At 39.6% G+C, this 18,993-nt stretch overlaps 1 protein-coding gene across 2 annotated transcripts in view; it reads left to right on the top strand.

Moving 5' to 3' along the window:
- LRRC1 (leucine rich repeat containing 1) overlaps positions 1–18,993 on the top strand; it is a 174,418-nt gene that overhangs the window by 52,781 nt on the left and 102,644 nt on the right. For both annotated transcript variants that reach the window (XM_007516499.3, XM_060190034.1), the window contains one exon: positions 7,856–7,973. In XM_007516499.3, coding sequence (XP_007516561.1) covers positions 7,856–7,973 — 118 coding nt within the window. The remainder of the gene's footprint in view (positions 1–7,855; positions 7,974–18,993) is intronic.

Below are 18,993 nucleotides of genomic sequence, written 5' to 3'. Positions count from 1 at the left end.
TTCATTTTTACTGCTGTTTAGAATTTCATTTAAGAATATTCTTCTTAGGGCCCAAGCAGTGGCACACTTGGTTAAGCACTCACATTACAGTGCACTAGGACCCAGGTTTAAGATCCTGGTCTCCATCTACAGGGGGAAAGCTTCACAAGTGGTGAAGCAGGGCTACAGGTGTCTCTCTTTTTTCCTATCTCCCCCTTCTCAATTTCTCTCTGTCTCCATCCAATAATAAATAAATAAGCAAATAAATAATATTAAGAAAGAATATCCCTCTTAGCAAATCTACTACCAACACATATATTTCTTGTACACATTCTGGAATAATATATGGAGGAGTTTGGGCGACTGGGTGATAGCTAATACTTAGTCATAAGTAATAAAAAGGAAACAGTTTTACTAGGACTGATATTTCCTGTTTCCCTTTTGAAGAACAAGGGAGATACTAATAACGCTACCAGAAGAGAAGAGGAAAATCCTGAGAAATGGAAGAACATTTTATTCAACTCAAGTTAGTTGACTGAATTTATTAAAAGTGATGGTGGCTATGAGAAGACTGAGGTGTAACATAACTAGCCAAGGCAATTTACGTTGCTCTGCATGTAATTGTACTAAATGTGCTCTAAGTGGATCAGTGTGCTATAATCAGACATGGTATAGTTAAAAGAATGGTTTCTTGTGTGTTCCATCACATGGTTGTTGTGCTCTGAGGCACACTGCCAAGACAACTACATGCCCTAAGTGATCTCAGAGAAAAAGCACAAGCTTTATAGCTGCTTGAGTTCCCACCCACCCTCCTACCCTCCAGTCTGGGGAACCTGCAAACTTTTGAGGATTTAATAAAATCTTAGATGCGTTGTGTAAAGCTTATATGAAAATAGTCTACCGGGTTTGATGGCCAAATTATGATTCCATCATTAATGAGGGAAAGGTTTGAAAAATTTTCATTTGGGATCTTGATAGATAGGCTTGTTTTTATATCTGGTTTGTGCTTTCCCAAGTTGAGTCAAGAAGTATTTGTGGTAGGCTGCATTTAAGCATGCTTTTTGAACATGCAGAACAAAACACTTAAATTTATTATGTTATTGACTTTTATTTCAGTTAGATGTTGGGATAGATAGGCTGTTATTTCCAGAGACATCTTAATTTATTATTCACTATAGATCTAAGTATTCTTACTGACTTGATTTCTTGTATTATTTCTCAAAGGCTCCTGAATATATGGTATTGGTGGTAGCTTTTGTGTTTTTGTTATTATGCCTTTCTTGGGAAACAAAGTGAATTTTTCATGCTTGAGTAAACACATTGATGCTTTATGAAACTGTCAGACTCTTTGAACAATTGGCATGAGTTCAGTTATTCAAATATGTGACTCTTCTGAATGGTTTTTGTGTCAACTAATGCTTCAGTCTAACCAGTAGAAAAAAGTTCAGTACCATTCCTTTAGAAATTAAGTCTCAGCTCTATGATTAAAGAAATCCAAGGGATTAGCCCTTTCATTGAGTACTTTCTTGATCTTACCTACCTAATTGGTAGCATTGCTAAGATTCATAGCTCATTTTATCTTTAAATATATTTGTTAAAAATAGCTTAAAGTTGTTTCTGCATTTTCCTTATAACTTAACATTACTTTTTGTCGCTGTTTCTGTCCTGTCAACATGAACACTTGTTTCTATACATAGAGTACTTGTAATTTTATCTTCTAAAATATCTTCTATAATTTTATCTTTTAAAATTATATTTAAATAGTAAATCTTTACAAGTTGCATGATCTTCATAGTAGTTTTTGTTGCTTTGTTAATATTACTTAATAGTGTGCAATTTCCTTTATTTGAAATGTAATTTTTTTCTGTTTTCTACTGGCAAAAATGCAAAGACATGCATTGTTTTAAATTATATTTGCTTCATATTTTAATTTGAAGGACAGCCACACAAAAATTATTACTTTATCAGTGGGCTTGGGAATTTTTATATTTTATTTATTGGGGGATTAACAATTTACAGTAAATACAGTTGTTCAAAAATGTGTAAAATTTCTCAGTTTTCCATAAAAATGCTCTAGACTCCCACCTAGGTCCTCCTCTCCCATCATGTACCAGGAACTGAAAGCTCTCTCTCTCCCCCAAATCCTTCACTTTGGTGCAATACACCAAACCCAAACCCAGTTCTGCTTCATGTTCCTATTCTTATTTCTCAACTTCTGTCATCCCATATTCATCTGTGGCTGTTTGCCTGCAACAACGACATGGACACCAGTCTTCTTCCTCAATTCCCTTTATTTCCTTCTTATGGCCACCTTAAGTACCTTTCACTGTTACATAGTCAGCCAATGGGCATTAAGCAAGCATACAGCATTCATAGATCATGCAGCCTTCTACCAATCATAAAACAGTTCACGTGTACAGCACGCAGTCTGTGAAGTTGGATCATCCAACTTCCACAAAGTTGTTTACCACTTTACTGGTTTAGCCACCACGTGGCCGGCGCCATCTTAGGGGCATGATGTGCAGTGTCATTATGGCTCCCGACAGCTCCCCCGTTTATATATAATAAAATGAGCAGGGGACCATGCCTGTCTTAGGTTGTCCCAGACTGTTCATAGCCTTACCCGTCTTCAGCGGCCGGGCACCTTGGCACGCTGCCTGTCTTAGGTTGGTATAGGAACCCCAGGGAACTTACCCGTCTGGCTACTGGTCCAGCATGCTTAGCCAGATTTGAGGGGTCTCTCCACCTTGGATAGCCAACATGGCTTGGACCATAATTTGTCGTTCAACTCGAGCCTGTGCTCTGAGACGACACAGACAATAAAGGCCCAGGATGATGGCACCCACAAGCGTTGTCCCAAGGACCCCTACTCCAGCCCATTCTTTTAGGTGGGAGACTGCCAAGAGCACATAAGCGGCAAACTCTTTTTTGCAAATCTGCACTTTGGTGGTATTAATGGAGAAAATTTGGCGTCTCATGGTCTTGGTCAGCGTGTCAAACTCAGCGGACCAGGGATAATCAGGGATAATCGCCTGGAGTGATTAGCTGCCAGACTGTTATTGACCCATGCTGTACTGGTGACACACACTCCAGGCATGCTCTGCATGCAATGAGCAGCCAGCATACCCTCTATTTGCTCAACTGACTCTTGGAGAAGGTCTACCCTTTGGTTCTCAATCATGATACCTGCTCTGAGGTGTTGAACAACAGCTAGATTGGTTTGTAAGGCCTTGGCCATGGATGTGGTGAGATTATTTAGAGCTTCTGCAGTAGGTATGCTGGTAGCTAGGGAAATGCCTGCCGCCGTGGCGACGGTGGCAGATATGGCAATGGCAGCAACAATTGCCGCTGTGATGCCAAAATCTCGCCTGGGGCGGAGCAAAATCTCTAACTCTCCATCCTCTATCTTAGTGGGTACAGGGAGATAATTGGGTATTCTGACCACTACAGCTTGTGCCCAATACCGTTCCAACATTGTGTCAGGTTACATCTCCCTGACTTACAAGGCAGCCAGGTGGTATTAACCAAAGCATGAACAATGAACGTGAACAGGGGCTGTACACATACAGGTGTAGGGGAGAAGTTCAATGTAGCATTGCATTCAGAAGGAGAAACATTAGTTTCAAACGTCTCTCCGGGGAGTATAAGAATAGGTGCAGTTTTTCCACGTAGCCCCCCCGCACAAAGGAGAAAGGGGAAATGTCCGAGCAACCCCCGCCCGAGGTGCAGAACAGCCACACTTGCCAAGGGTTGACTGGGGCACCCTGCATGCGGTTGCTAAAGGAGTAGTTATATCCTCCAAAAGAGCTGTTGCTAAAGGTCGGGAACCTGCAAGGTGGAGTTGCACACCCGACGAGGGCAGACCCGTCATTGTGACTGCCCAGGGGCGCCCGGAGCTATTGGAGAAATGTCCCAGGGTCTGATTCAAAAGCGTCACGCAGGGTCCAACAGAGTCTGCCGAGACCCCGGGGGCTTGAAAGCAGACAGTCCCTTGGAGTAGAAAGTCTGTGGTATTGAAGTATCCTGTGGCCGGGTCGAAAGGCACTGTCGGAAGTCCCGTGGAGGCATTTGTGGACAGGAAGGCTGGCAGGATTTTGGACTCATTGGTCACTGGCAGGGGGAATGGCCATGCGCGGGCCAGACTCCACAGGGTTCGCGTTTGTGCCCTGGCCGTTGTCATCACCATCATCATGATCAGCAGGGCACGCCGCGGGGGAGTCATCTTTATGCGTCACAGCACGGGTCAGCCTTTCCGGGATCCACACAGGCGTCTGCTAATTCTGTGGAAAAACACAGACAGAGCCTCGCACCCATCTGAGAACTGTGTCCGGGCCAGCCCAGTGGCCGGTTAAAGGATCTTTCCACATGACCATTTCTTTAGGGCCAGAGTCGGCGGTGGAGTGCCGATCTGCTGCTGACTTCCTGTGCTCATCCAGGGATAGAAAATTAAGAGTAAAGAGAGCAATATGCAGCTTCTCTTTGGGGGAGCGAAACGTCTCCCCTATACCCCCCCTTTTTTTAAAAAAAATATTTATTTAATTTATTTTTTCCCTTTTGTTGCCCTTGTTGTTTTATTGTTGTAGTTATTATTGTTGTTGTTGTTGTTGTTGGATAGGACAGAGAGAAATGGAGAGAGGGAGGGGAAGACAGAGAGGAGGAGAGAAAGATAGACACCTGCAGACCTGCTTCACCGCCTGTGAAGCGACTCCCCTGCAGGTGGGGAGCTGGGTTCGAACCGGGATTCTTATGCCGCCCCCTTTTGTTTATATAAGCAATTTTTTAAGGTGAGATGAGCACGTTCAATGACTCCTTGTCCTCTATCTTTCTGAAAACTTCTCCAAGGTGCTCCCATTGCGGGACGGTAAGAAGTCCCTCTTCTAGGAACCATGGAGCGACCTCTTCTACCGTGGACATGAAAGTCCTAATGGTCCCCGTCTTAACGGGGGTCCCATTACTCTTCAGTAATCCCTCCATGCACTGGCTTGACTAAAAGCCTCCCATGGCGACTCCCTGCTTCAAAGCAGCTTAACCTGTGATCACAATCCTGCACTTCTCACAGCTCCCTAGTCTGTTTGACTAGCTTTCGGTTTACTCACGGACTGTTTTGAGATTCCCGGGTTTCGGCACCACTTGTTGCTGTCGGCCCGCAACAACGACACGGACACCAGAGTCTTCTTCCTCAATTCCCTTTATTTCCTTCTTTTGGCCACCTTAAGTACCTTTCACTGTTACATAGTCAGCCAATGGGCATTAAGCAAGCATACAGCATTCGTAGATCATGCAACCTTCTACCAATCATAAAACAGTTCATGTGTACAGCACGCAGTCTGTGAAGTTGGATAGTCCAACTTCTGCAAAGTTGTTTACCACTTTACTGGTGTAGCCACCACGTGGCCGGCGCCATCTTAGGGGCGTGATGTGCAGTGTCATTATGGCTCCCGACATTCATCCTTCTCTTTCTGGCTTATCTCAGTGTGATTCCTTCTAGCCATCCAAGAGGAGGTGAAAAAGGTAAATTCATCATTTTTCTTAACTGTGTAATATCCCATCGTGTACGTATACCATATTTTCTCAACTAGTCACTTGTTGTTGGACACCTAGGTAACGTCTAGGTTTTGACTATTATAAACTATGCTGCTATGAACATATGTATACACAGATCTTTTTGGATGGGTGCGTTTGGTTCCCCGGGAGAGGATTGCATGGTCATAGTGTATACCCATTTCTAGCCTTCTGAAAGTTCTCCAGACTGCTCTCCACAGGGATTGGACTATGTAAAATTGTGTGTGGGTATGTGTTAGTGTCTCAGTTGATTTCTAAAATGTAATTCCTTCCTTTTGATTATCTAAGTATATATTACCATTTTAATACCATGGGGGAAAAAAAAGGTGAAACTTATTAAGCATTAGCATTCGACAGAATTTTAACTTGGAGTGCCCTGTACTCTTTTCAGAGACTTTTTCAACTGTGAATTCAGTTTCTATATTTAGCAAAATAATATGTGCAAAGATCCAGTAAACCATATTGTGTGGGGAAGAAACAGCAGTAGCAATGTCTTGCCTTTCCCTACCCTATTCAGTTTCTGGCTTTTGAAAACCCTTGATTCTTGAGTGTCTCAACTAATAATTGTTTTCTCATTGCTAAATGCCTTCCTTTTATACTTTGGTCCCCCCTTTTTATTATTTAAAAAATATTTATTTATTCCCTTTTTGTTGTCCTTGTTGTTTCATTGTTATAGTTATTATTGTTGTTGATGTCATTGTTGTTGGATAGGACAGAGAAATGGAGAGAGGAGGGGAAGACAGAGGGGGAGAGATAGACTCCTGCAGACCTGCTTCACCGCTTGTGAAGCAACTCCCCATGCAGGTGGGGAGCCAGGGGCTCGAACCGCGATTTTTATGCAGGTCCTTATGCTTTCCATCATGTGCGTTTAACCCGCTGCACTACCACCCGACTCCCGGCCCCCTTTTTATTAACTTTTATTTTTATTATTTTTAGTTATTATTGGCTTCATGGGAAGATGAGTCTTAGGCAGTTCACAGTGCATTTCCCATCTTCTTAGTATTACTATAGTATAAAATTTGGGTTTATCAACACAAAACGTTATGCCTGCTAGTGTTGTGAATATCTAAATCTTATGTTTATATTGGGATTATAGTTTTATATACTTTGTTTCTTTGGAATTAATAGTTTCCTCTTGTTTTGCTTTTCTCTATTCCTGTTTATAATTCATAACTAAACAAATCTTCAGAATACTTCCAAACACATAGAATAATCTTGGGCTTTTATTGTTCCAAACTGACAGAAAGAGAGAGAGAGACAAAGACACCACAGCACAGAAGTTTCTCTGTTGGTGAGGTGTCAGGCTTGAATCTGTGTTGTGCCTATGACAGATCAGGTGTCCTCTCCAGTGAACTATTTTGCTGACCCTTTATGCTTTCTTTCTCTATATAAACAAGATAGATATTTTTTAGTGCAGTTTTCAGTGGATGTGAGGGAAAAGGCACATGTTCAGGCTATCAATTAATGGAAGTGTCTAGTGTAGACACTCTTTAGTTTAATTTGATTTGATTTTTCCAACTCCAGTATCATTTTATTGAGGAAATTGTTGATTTACAAAGGTTTTTGCTACAAGGGTACGTTTCCACATTTGTCCAGAATCTGATTGAGTACATTTCACCCTCAACCAAGCCTCTTGTCTTGTTCCACCCATAGGCTTCAGGGTCCCTCCAAGACACCTTTTTTTTTTTCCAGATTGATCAAAAGTGATTTTTCTATTTCACTTATTTGTGAGGTATTTAAACACTTTCTAGTGTACACTGGTACCTTAAAATGTAATTTTGAATATTTTATTCTAATTTTTAACATTAATTTACATAAGCAGAAAATGTGATCACCTACTAGGTAGAGGAGTAATTGCTATTTTCATTATGTTACCTATTTATTGTTAAAATCTTTTAATTTTTGGGGTTGGGGAGATAGCATAATGGTTATGCAAAAGACTTCAATGCCTGAGGCTTTGAGGTCCCAGGTTCATTCCCAGCCCAACCATAAACCAGAGCTGAGCTGTGCTCTGGTCATTCTCTCTGTATCTCTCTCTATCATTAAAATGAAATAAAATATCTTTTAAAAAGTTTAATTTTCAGAGAATTGCCAGTTGATTGAAATTTGCTTATAACGATACAGAAATGCCATTTATACTCATTTTCCACAATGGTAACATTTCTGCATGACTGTAGTGTAAAATAAAAATCAGGACATTGATATTATTGTGTCAGTGTTATTGTTTAAAGGCATATTGTTTTAAGTTTCAGTTTGAGCAAAGAATTTGTTACAAATATATGTGAGACTTATGTGTAACTATTTTGTCTTTCAGCAATTTTTCCAACTAGTCAAATTACGAAAGCTTGGACTTAGTGATAATGAAATTCAACGGTTGCCTCCAGAAATAGCAAACTTCATGCAGCTGGTAGAACTTGATGTGTCCCGAAATGGTAAGACAAAGATTCCACACTATATATTTTGTCTTTCTGGTTGCTCAGGTTACTATGTTGTAAATATAATTGCATGAATATTATTGGAGGTGATTTTTTGGTTATGTGAAAGCTACGTAAAATTTTGGGGATGAAACTAGTGCCATTTTGAATTAACTGTTGGGTATTTACCAAAATTTTCCACAACACAGTTTTTAGTAAATAACTTTGCTAGAGTTGGTTTAGTTTGGTTCATTGTTGTTCTGTCAGAATTGAGTGGGAAATTCTGTAGCCCCCCATCCTTCTCACTCTATTGAACTTGATATTAAGGGATAACGGTCATCCACCAGGTGTTTGGAGACTGCTGAGGAAGGAAAAGCCAACCTGGGGAACAGTTGGTTTCTCCTTACAAACGCTTGAGTCAGTCAGAGTGCTCCTGCCAGAATCCTTCTCTGCAGTGAACAGATCTGATATTTGGGCATCTCCTGTCAGTCTAATCTATTTTAAATTAGGTCACTGGTGTTTCTGTGGTATATTTGTGACTTGATTTTGAGCTCTCAATTTTAGCATAATACTGTTGCCTTTTATTGAACTTTGTAGTAGGGTTTTTATACTCTGTTTAATCTTTCACTTTTCAGTCAGTACCATGACTTAACCTTGCATTGTATGGCTCTGAGTGGACTCTTGAGTGGGCTGGTGCCACTGGTTATTCAATATATTTGGTTAATTATTTTAAAGTTAAAAAGTAGCAACTCTCAAAGGTCCTGCTTTTAGTGATGGCATTTTCCTCAGGCCCAAATACACTATGAATTATTTATAAAGATGAGGATGCTTTTTCCTTCTCAGATTACATGCCTATTTTGTTTTTGCTCTATTGTAAAAATATTTTCAGTTTTTTTTTTTTTTTAAAACGAAGTTCAGGGATGGATCCTCTAGTCTCCTATCTAAAAGAAACTTCAAGGCCATTTTATTATAATTTTCTGTGAACCATTGTTTTGTTACAGTGATAACCAGTTCTTAATTGAAAACATTGTAAAGAAATGCATTACTTCTTATTCTTTTTAAGGAAATTATTTTTCATCTATTTTTATTTTATTATTTATTGGATAGAGACATTGAGGGGGAGGTGTGATAGGGAGGGAGAGAGAGAGACACCTGCAACACTGCTTCTCCACTTGCAAAGCTTTCCTCATGCAGGTGGGGACCAGGAGCTATAATCAGGGTCCTTGTGCATTATATCATGTGTGCTAAACCCATTGTGCTTCCCAGTCCCTGTGCCTTTTATTTCTAACAGTTTTAAAATTATTTTGACCTGTCAAATCCATTAATGGGAAACTTCATTTGGCTGAGTCACATGCTCTTATAGTCTTATTTACTTATTTAACACAGAGGATTGAACTTGGGGCAGGGGGTGTCAAATCTAGTACCTTGTGTTCTGCTTTCAGAGCTACTTCTTTAGGCTTGGAGTCTATGTTTATTTATTTTTTCTAATGATACTTATTTTACCATGGAGTTGCTGGAAAAAGTGAAACAGAACGTTATTTTGCAGATTTGCTATAGTTTGATTTCAGGGAACTTACCTGCTATAGGTAAAGGGAAAGGGTAGAAGTGATATTGTCAGTTGGTAGAACAGATACATGGCACAAAGCTTACATCTAGTACCACTGCAGGGGTTTCCTGGCTTCTGTCGCATAGTGTGTCTTCTGCTGTTTGTAGATACTCTACTTTCCCCTACTCCTTTACCTGCTCTTTTAGGACTACCTTCTGTAGACCTACTTTACTGTGACCACTCTGTGCACATCCTGCCCTGCCTGTTTCACATTGATAAACATACCCAAGCCATAAGTCGCAGGTGACTGAACACCTAAAAGACTGAATATCCTGGTTAAGCATTTGCAAATAAGAGAAAGCGTAGCCTTTGCACAGAAGTGTTGGTGGGCAGTTCCCTTAACACTGGATGGAGTGTGGCGAGGGCAGGCATCGGAGTCCAGAATTGCCTTTAAGTCCATCTTGTGGATCACACCTCTCTAAAATGTGATACATAATTGAAAGTGCTCTCCTTTTTAGCAGTTACCTCAGTTATAGAGAGTAACTGGTTATTAACTCTGCAAGGTAGCAGTGACTGTAAAATGATCACGGAAATCATGTAATACGGAAAAACAAATTATTTTGAAATTTGCACTATAAAGGAAAAGAAGCAGAGATTCAGAAACATCTGTGGGGAGGAGAAATATTGACTTTAATTTTTTGGGAGGAGAGAAAACATAGAACTTCAAAGATCCTAGGACTAATGAATGAGATGCTCCATGGAAAGCTGGCATTATCAGTTGCCAGTTTTACCACCTCCCATATCAGCTATTTCTTGTCAGACATTCATAACTAGAAAGAAGGGCTACTTTGGCCTAACATATCTTCCTGTATGTGGACTTAAGAAGCTAAGCTCTCTTGAAGTCACTGTTGGAAAAAAAAATCTTTAGAGGGCCATTTCCTAGACCGTGAGGCACTGCCAAGTACTTTACAAAGTAACTTTTGTGGCATTGTTTCCTGATATTTCAGGCACACGGTAAGAGGAATTTGTGTTGTTTTAGAAAAGAGAAGAGTAAGCTCAGGGAGAAAGAGAATAGTACTTATGGGTTTTATATATGGACTGTGCATGTTTTTTTTTTTTTTTTTCCTGGGGTAAAAGCAGGAGGCTTGAGATAAATGCAGCATGCATGGTTTTGTCCCTAGAATGGTTAGAGGTGCTGAGCTCTTTGGTTGGGAGTCGACTCTGCCACTGGGTCCCTGCTGACCTAGGACAAGTCCCTTCCAATGGTCTTGGGACTTGTTCCCTGAATAAGTGGGACAAAACTCCTGTGCGAATTCAATGAAAGTGGCAGACTTTTGGTATCCTAAACCTGTTTTAATTGTGCAAATAACTTAAATACATGTGAGATGAGAGAAGCTAGATGTTTTCTCTGAATATACATTAAAGGACATTTGCAATGTGTGACATCAATGGCGTTTAATATTCAGATAAAGCATATGGTCTTTGCTTTCAGGGCTATTTTTTGAGATGAATTACATATATTTTAATGGCTGGACTTTGTTTACTGTGCTCACTGAGTCTTGGTTGTTCAAGGATATGATTTCTGGGTTTGTAAGAAGAGATACTACTGCATAGTAATCTTGCTGTCCAGGAAGCTAGGGCAGACTTTCTTAATATGTCATGAATACTGCCCAAAGGTTTAGTAATATCAGTTTTATAGTCTGTGCTGTAATTTGACTTGTATCACAGTACTGTATCATTACCTATTTACTTCAGTTTTTCCCAAAGTGTGAGGAACATATCACCAGTATTGCTATGGGTGATTTTAACTGGCACTACAAAGGAGCAGTTTTTAATGTTGAACTATGGTATAAAAGTTACTCATTAAAAACAAGTCCCATTTTTGGACTGTCTTCTATAAAATTTTACTAACACTATAAGATACCTGTTATATCTGTCTTCTATATTGGCTGATAATAATAGATTTTTATTCATGTTCATGGTTTAAAGAAAATTGCTTCCTGATATTTGTTTAAAATGAAATCTTCAACTTAAAAGTCGATTTAAGAGAATGAGGCAAATAATAAAGAATATAGACATGGCATTTACATTTGGTAAGACTGTGAAGGTGGACCAGAAATGGTGAAAGTAAAGAAAACACTGGTTAAAATTAACATGCTATGGCAAAGAAGTCATGAGTTTACTTCATTTGTGGGAGAAGTAATATTGCATACAGGAAAAAACAAAACAAAAAACATGGCCAGAGACTGCACACCTTGGCTAATTACTTTGCAAACTTGATGTAACAGGAGACTAAAGATAGTCATCATAAGCACCAAGAGAACACTTAAGATTAAGTGGATGGGCAGTTTTACTACCAGTCAGGTCATCTCATCGTCCTGAGGTCCACACAGAGGTAGACTGGTAGACTTTGATTAAATATTTGGCTTACTTGTCCTCTGTTGAATGACAAAGTGCTGATTAGTGTTGGTGGTCAGTCAGATCTAAAGCCAATTTTGAAATCTGCTAAATGACATCTTGCTATTATTAAATCTGAATGCTTTTATGCATGCTCTGGAAAAAAGCTGTTTCTAGCATGCAGTAAAATCCAGGGTGCTTGGAAATGTTCCTACTTAATGATGAACATTTTTTTTTTTTTGCAATAATTACATTCACCCACATCAAAAAAGTGGCAGAAGCCAGTTTTTTACCCATTATAGATTTCAGATTTGCTACAGTCAAACCATTGTTCACTTTTGCACTAATTTGGGCCAATTTTAATACTTTATTTGGTACACTGCTCTATTGTTTGGACTCAGTATTATAGTCAGTGATACAGTTCTTGACACTGTCACTGTTGAAATCTAATAGGAAACATACAACTAAGGGAAGTCTCTTTACCACTCTTATTTATTTTAGAGTTGGAGAGTTAGACATTTTTCAACCAGGATCTTGCTTTCTTTTCTTACCATTTTCCCACCAGGAACTGTATTTTATTTGTTTGCTTGCTTGTTTTGTCTTCACTTTTTTCTCTTTTTATAAGGAGAGGGGTTAATTTGATTAAAAAAATTACGTTTTACTTGCACTTTAATTTCAAACAAGTGGAAATGGAAAGAAATGGGACTTCTGTAATGTTTAAGTGCCTTGTGATACTACATTTTTTCAAAGAGCTTTGTTTAACTGTGAATATATATAGAAATAATTTTGAAGATTGAAAAAATTATAATAGGCTTTACAAATAGGACTGTTACCTTTTTTTAAATTTCTTAATTGGGGGATTAATGTTTTACGTTCGACAGTAAATACAATAGTTTGTACATAACATTTCTCACTTTTCCACATAACAATACAACCCCTACTAGGTCCTCTGTCATCCTTTTTGGATCTGTACTCTCCCCACCACCCACCCCAGAGTCTTTTACTTTGGTGCAATACACCAACTCCACTTGAGGTTCTACTTGTGTTTTCTCTTCTGAGCTTGTTTTTCAACTTCTGCCTGAGAGTGAGATCATCCCATATTTATCCTTCTGTTCCTGACTTATTTCACTTAACATGATTTCTTCAAGCTCCATTCAAGATGGGCTGAACACAATGAAGTCACAGTTTTTAAAAGCTGAGTAGTATTCCATTGTATATATATACCACAACTTGCTCAGCCACTCATTTGTTGTTGGACACCTGGGTTGCTTCCAGGTTTTGCCTATTACAAATTGTGCTGCTAAGAACATAAGTATACACAAATATATTTGGATGAGTGTGTTGAGCTCCTTAGGATATATATATCCCTAGGGAGAGGAATTGCAGGATCATAGGGTAGATCCATTTCTAGCCTTCTGAGAGTTTTCCAGACTGTTCTCCACAGAGGTTGGACCAATTTACATTCCCACCAGCAGTGTAAGGGGGTTCCTTTGACCCCACACCCTCTCCAGCATTTGCTGCTGTTACCTTTTCTGATGTATGACATTCTCACAGGAGTGAAGTGGTATCTCATTGTTGTCTTGATTTGTATTTTTCTGACAATCAAAGACTTGGAGCATTTTGTCATGTGTTTCTCAGCCTTTTGGATCTCTTCTGTGTGAATATTCTGTCCGTGTCCTCCCCCCATTTTTGGATGGGGTAATTTGTTTTCTTGTGGTTAAGTTTGGCAAGCTCTTTATTTATTTTGGTTATTAGCCTCTTGTCTGAAGTATGGCATGTAAAGATCTCCCATTCTGTGAGGGTTCTCTTGGTTTAGGTAGTGGTTTCTTATGCTGTGCAGAGGTTTTTTAATTTAATGTAGTCCTATAGGTTTATACTTGCCTTAGTCTTCTTTGTAACTGGATTCGTTTCATTGAAGATGTCTTTAAAATTTATGCAGAAAAGAGTTCTGCTAATATTTTCCTCTAAGTACCTGATAGTTCCTGGTCTAACATCCAAGTCCTTGATCCTCATGGTATTTACTTTTGTGTTTGGTGAAATATAGTGATTCAGTTTCATTTTTCAATCCATTTTTTCCAACATCATTTGTAGAAGAGACTCTGCTTTCCCCATTTAATAGTCTGGGCACTTTTATGAAAGATTAGATGTCTGTAGGTATGGGAGCTTATTTCTGTGCTCTCAATTCTATTCCACTGGTCAATTTGATGTGATCTGGGGTCCATATTCAGCTTAGGAGCCTATGTAACCTCTGCATCCCTGTAGATCCGACCTCACATTCTGTGGTCATCAATAGGAACATTCCAAGCTGCCCCAATATGAAGACCCATCTTCCTCAGGTGTAACATAGAATATGTTGTTCAACTTCCCTTCAGAGGATGGAACATTCTCTACTGTTGTTAATCCAAGTTGAGGGGAAGGTCCTTTGGGGGTCCACAAAGGGCCTGTTTTGTTGTTCCTGATATAGATGACTAGTAACAATGGAGAGAGGGATTTATTTGAGGTCTAGGCCCATCATGTCTGTTTGGGAATCTCAGGACTCCCAGAATAGGTCCCCAGCTGATGGGGTGGCCTGATAGTGACTAAAGAGTCATCCTTAAAGTATGCCAGTCTCTTGCCCTTATTCAGCTTTTGCAGTCTTTACTTTGATAAGAATAGCTTGGGAGTGAGTGAGGGAAGTATAATAGGAAATAGGTGAGGAGGATATCTAGGTCTTAAGTAGACACTATTTCATTTAGGAACTTTATACTGACTCACTGCAGACTATTGTGTATTTTTGCTTTCAGGTATATATTTTGCCCTAATTTATGGATATGTGAACATATGCTCTATCTCATGGGACCTGGTGTATATTTAGGTTTTGAGACTTTAATGGGAAGTGAACCACCAGGAATGGAATTAGAGAATTGCTGTGCAGATGTCCCCTCAGGCTTGTGCCAGTTCCCGCGAGAGTTAATACGATATTCTCGAAATGCCCTTCCCAACCAATCCTGTCCCGGCTCATCACTCTCGGTTTTTGCCTTATAAAGCCCTTCTTCTTCTGCCCTTCTCTCTCACCCGGTTTTCACCTCAGTGGTTAGACGCAGAAAAGGGTGCTGCGTGAGGCGGCGTTTTTGGCTAGCTCTACATGGCCCGAACCACTGCACTCTCACTCAACTCTGAGGTGCCCGTGCGAATAAAGAATTGTGTTCCCTCTCCGCTCCGGATCTCCTCTTTCTCTCTCTCTCCTCCGCGTCACAGCGCTACAGAGAATCCTATGAAAGGAAAGATCTCACCCAAGTAATGAAGCTGAAGGGTTGACATTCCATGCTTGGGGTCTCTGGACACAGTCTGAAGTGAAGCATGCTGAGATGGTACTCATTGTGTTGATTAGGTTGGGATCAGCAGATGTAATATCATTTGGTATGAATTGAGAGAAGCATGCAGGAAAGTAAGCCCCACTCTAGAGGTTCCAGGACCTGAGAAATATAGGCTCTATAGAAGAAGTGGGAGGTTCCTGCTGTCTTAGGGTTTAAGAAGGCAATAGATAGTTATTGCTATATTCAAATTATTTGGCAGTTGGGTTAACTTTGAAATATCTCTTTGTTAGGATTTGCTGTATCATACATAACATCACCTTAATTTATGTTCTTTGATATTATTTGTATATAGCCGTGCCACCAGTTGCTTCTGTTCTCCCTGGTCTAAACTTTTAAGAGAGTCAACATGTCAAAGACTCAGCCTATGGTCTGTGCATTAAAAAGTTTGAGACATTCAATCAATTTTCCCCCTAGTGTATTAATTAAATAGTGAGTTATATGACTACAGATTAATAGAAGTGTACATAACCCCCATTCCTACCAACAAAAGACTGTGTCCCAACATAAACCCTCACCCTTAACCCAGGGTTTTTACTTTGGTGCCCTACTCCGAATTCAAACAAATTCTGCTTTGAGTTTCTCTCTCTGTTCTTTTTTCTCAACTTCTGTTTATGAGTGGGATCATCCCATACTCATCTTTATCTTTCTGACTTAGCTCACTTAACATAATTCCTTCTAGCTCTGTCCTAATGGGTCAGAGAAGGTGGGTTCATTATTCTTAATAGCTGCATAATATTCCATTTTGTATATATACCACAGTTTTCTCAGCCACTCATCTGTTGTTGGGCACCTGGGTAGCTTCCAGGTTTTACCTATTATAAATTGTGCTGCTGTGAACATAGGTGTACAAATATCTTTTTGGTTGAGTGTTATGGAGTCCTTGGAGTATATCCCTAGGAGAGGAATTACTGGGTCATATGGAAGTTCCATGTCTAGCCTTGTGAGAGTTCTCCAGACTGCTCTCCCCAAAGGGCGGACCAATTTATATTCCCACCAGCAGTGCATATGGGTTCCTCTGTCCCCACAGCCTCTCCAGCATTTGTTGCTGCTGTCCGTTTTGATGTATGCCATTCTCACAGGGATGAGGTGGTATCTCAATGTTGTCTTTATTTGCATTTCTCTGACAATCAGCGATCTGGAGCAATTTTTCATGTGTTTGATAGCCTTTTGTATCTCTTCTTTGATGAGTGCTCTGTTCATATCCTGTGTCCATTTTTGGATGGGGTGTTTTGCTTTTTTGTTGCTAAGTTTGCTGAGCTCTTTGTATATTTTGGTGATTAGTCTATTGTTTGATGTATGCATGATGTATGGCATGTGAAGATCTCCCATTCTGTAAGGAGTCTCTTTGTTTGTGTGATAGTTTCTTTGGCTTTGCAGAAGTTTTTCAATTTGATGTAGTCCCATTGGTTTGTTTTAGCTTTAGTCTTCCTTGCAATTGGGTTTGCATCATCAAAGATGTCCTTGAGGTTTAGGTGGGAAAGTCTTCCACCAGTATTTTCCTCTAATTGAGCTCCAGCCACCTAAAAAAAAGAAGAGGAAAACAAGGAGAAAAATGCTTGGAATGACACTCCTGGGGAGCCAGGAATCTTGGTAAAGAAAATAGCTCAGTGGGAAGCCTGCTATAATGGACTGCCCAGCCAGCCCCTGGGGGCTGTTTCTGGGGTGGGGTGAGTTTAGAAATAATCAAACCAAAATGACTTTACTTCGTCCTTCTGGCCTCTTGTCATCCCAAGAGTGAGTTATGTGACTCTATTTTGGTGTCACCCTGACCAGCACCTGTTCACCCAGACAGCCCAGTATCCTACTCTATCCTGAGAATCTCAGGTTGTAAGGTGCTTGTATTTGAAGCTCATGGGAGCTGCTGTTTCCAAGTCACCATCTTGGCTCCCCCCTCAGTATATTCATTTTATTGATGTTAATTATTCCAACCCATGAACATGGAATATCTTTCCACTTCTTTGTGTCTTTTTCTGTTTCTTTGAGTACTGACTCATAATTTTAAGTATATAAGTCTCCTCTGATTAGGTTTATTCCTAGATATTTTATTGTTTTTGTTGCTATAGTAAAAGGAATTGATTTCTGGATTTCATTTTACTTCTAACTTAGTGTTTGCATAGAGGAAGGCCACTGACTTTTGAATGTTAATTTTGCAGCCTGACACCTTGCTGTATTGCCAGATGATTTCCAAAAGCTTTTTGCTGGATTATTTAGGCTCTCTATGTATACTATCATGTCATCTGCAAATAGGGAGAGTTTGATTTCTTCTCTTCCAATCTGTATCCCTTTAATTCTTTGCTCCTGCCTGATTGCTATGGTAAGAACTTCCAGTACTATGTTGAATAGTAATGGTGATAGTGGGCAGCCTTGAGAATGATCCATGTGGACTTGAGTAAAATGTGTATTCCAGTTGCTTGTGGTGAATGATTCTGAAAATGTAGTCTAGTTTATCTGTCTCCTCATTTAAATTACCTTATTTATTTATTGATTTTCTACCTGGATGATCTGTCAAGTTGAGAGAGTGGGGTGTTGAATCCCCTATTATTACTGTGTTGCTGTTAATATATTGCTGTAGCTCTTTCAGTAGATGCTTAATTTATTTAGATGGCTTCTCATTGGGTGCATAGATTTTAATAATTATATCCTCTTGATTGACTTATCCTGTGAGCATTAAGTAATGTCCATCCCTATCTTTATAAATTTTATTTATTTTAAAGTCTATCCTGTCAGATATGAGAATAGTTGATCCTGCCCTTTTTCTGTGGGCATTGGCTTGTATGATAGTTTTTCATCTTTTCACTTTGAGTCTGTGTTTGTCTTGTTGAGTTAGGTAGGTTTCCTGTAGACAGCATATTCTTGGGTTGTGTTTTCTCATCTATCTTCCTACTCTGTGCCTTTCAATAGATGAATTCAGGCCATTGACATTTATTGTTATCATAGATTGAAGAAATTTTAATGCCATTATTGTAGATTTTTAGAGTGTTCTGATTGACGACTATTTATGATGCTCTGACTGTTTATAGGCGACATTTCAGAACTTCTTTCAGGGCAGGCTTGGTGATAGTTGATTATTTCAACTGTTGCTTGTCTGAGAAGGTTTTAGGCCTCCATCTAGTCTGAATGACAGCCTAGCAGGATATAGTATTCTTGGTTGAAAGCCATTCTCACTGAGCACTCGATAGATATCTTGCCATTCTCTTCTAGCCTGTAGTGTTTGTGTGGAGAAGTCTGCTGCTGATCTTATGGGTTTTCCTCTGTAGGTGACTCTTTGTTTTTTTCTTGCTGCCTTCAGTATCCTTTCTTTATCCTTATTCCTTTCCATTCCAAATATGATGTGTCTTGGTGTCTTTAAATTTGGATTAATTCTCTTTGGGACCCTCTGGGCTTCTTGAACCTTTATGTCTTTTATGTTGTCTATACTAGAGAAGTTCTCAGCTATTATATCCTGAAGAATTCTTTCTTCCTCTGGTAAGCCAATAATGTGTATTTTGTTTCTTTTGAAGTCATTCCATAGGTCTCTATTGCTGTTTTCAGTATCTCTTAATCTCTTTTTGAGATCTCTTACTTGTTTTTTAGTAGTCTCTAATTTTTCCTCAGTCTTGCTAATTCTGTCTTCATCACCATTTATTCTATTCTCTCTTCCCTCTACTGTTTTCTGGAGTTCATCTATTTTCTTACCCTGTTCTGATACTGCTGGTACTCCCATGGAGTGGCTCCAGCCAGGGGGTAAGTCTCCGAAACT

This window comes from Erinaceus europaeus, chromosome 4 (assembly GCF_950295315.1).
Source record: "Erinaceus europaeus chromosome 4, mEriEur2.1, whole genome shotgun sequence".
Classification (NCBI taxonomy): Eukaryota; Metazoa; Chordata; class Mammalia; order Eulipotyphla; family Erinaceidae; genus Erinaceus; species Erinaceus europaeus.
The sequence above is the reverse complement of the archived record's forward strand: the minus strand, read 5'-3'. Positions and strand labels throughout refer to the sequence as shown.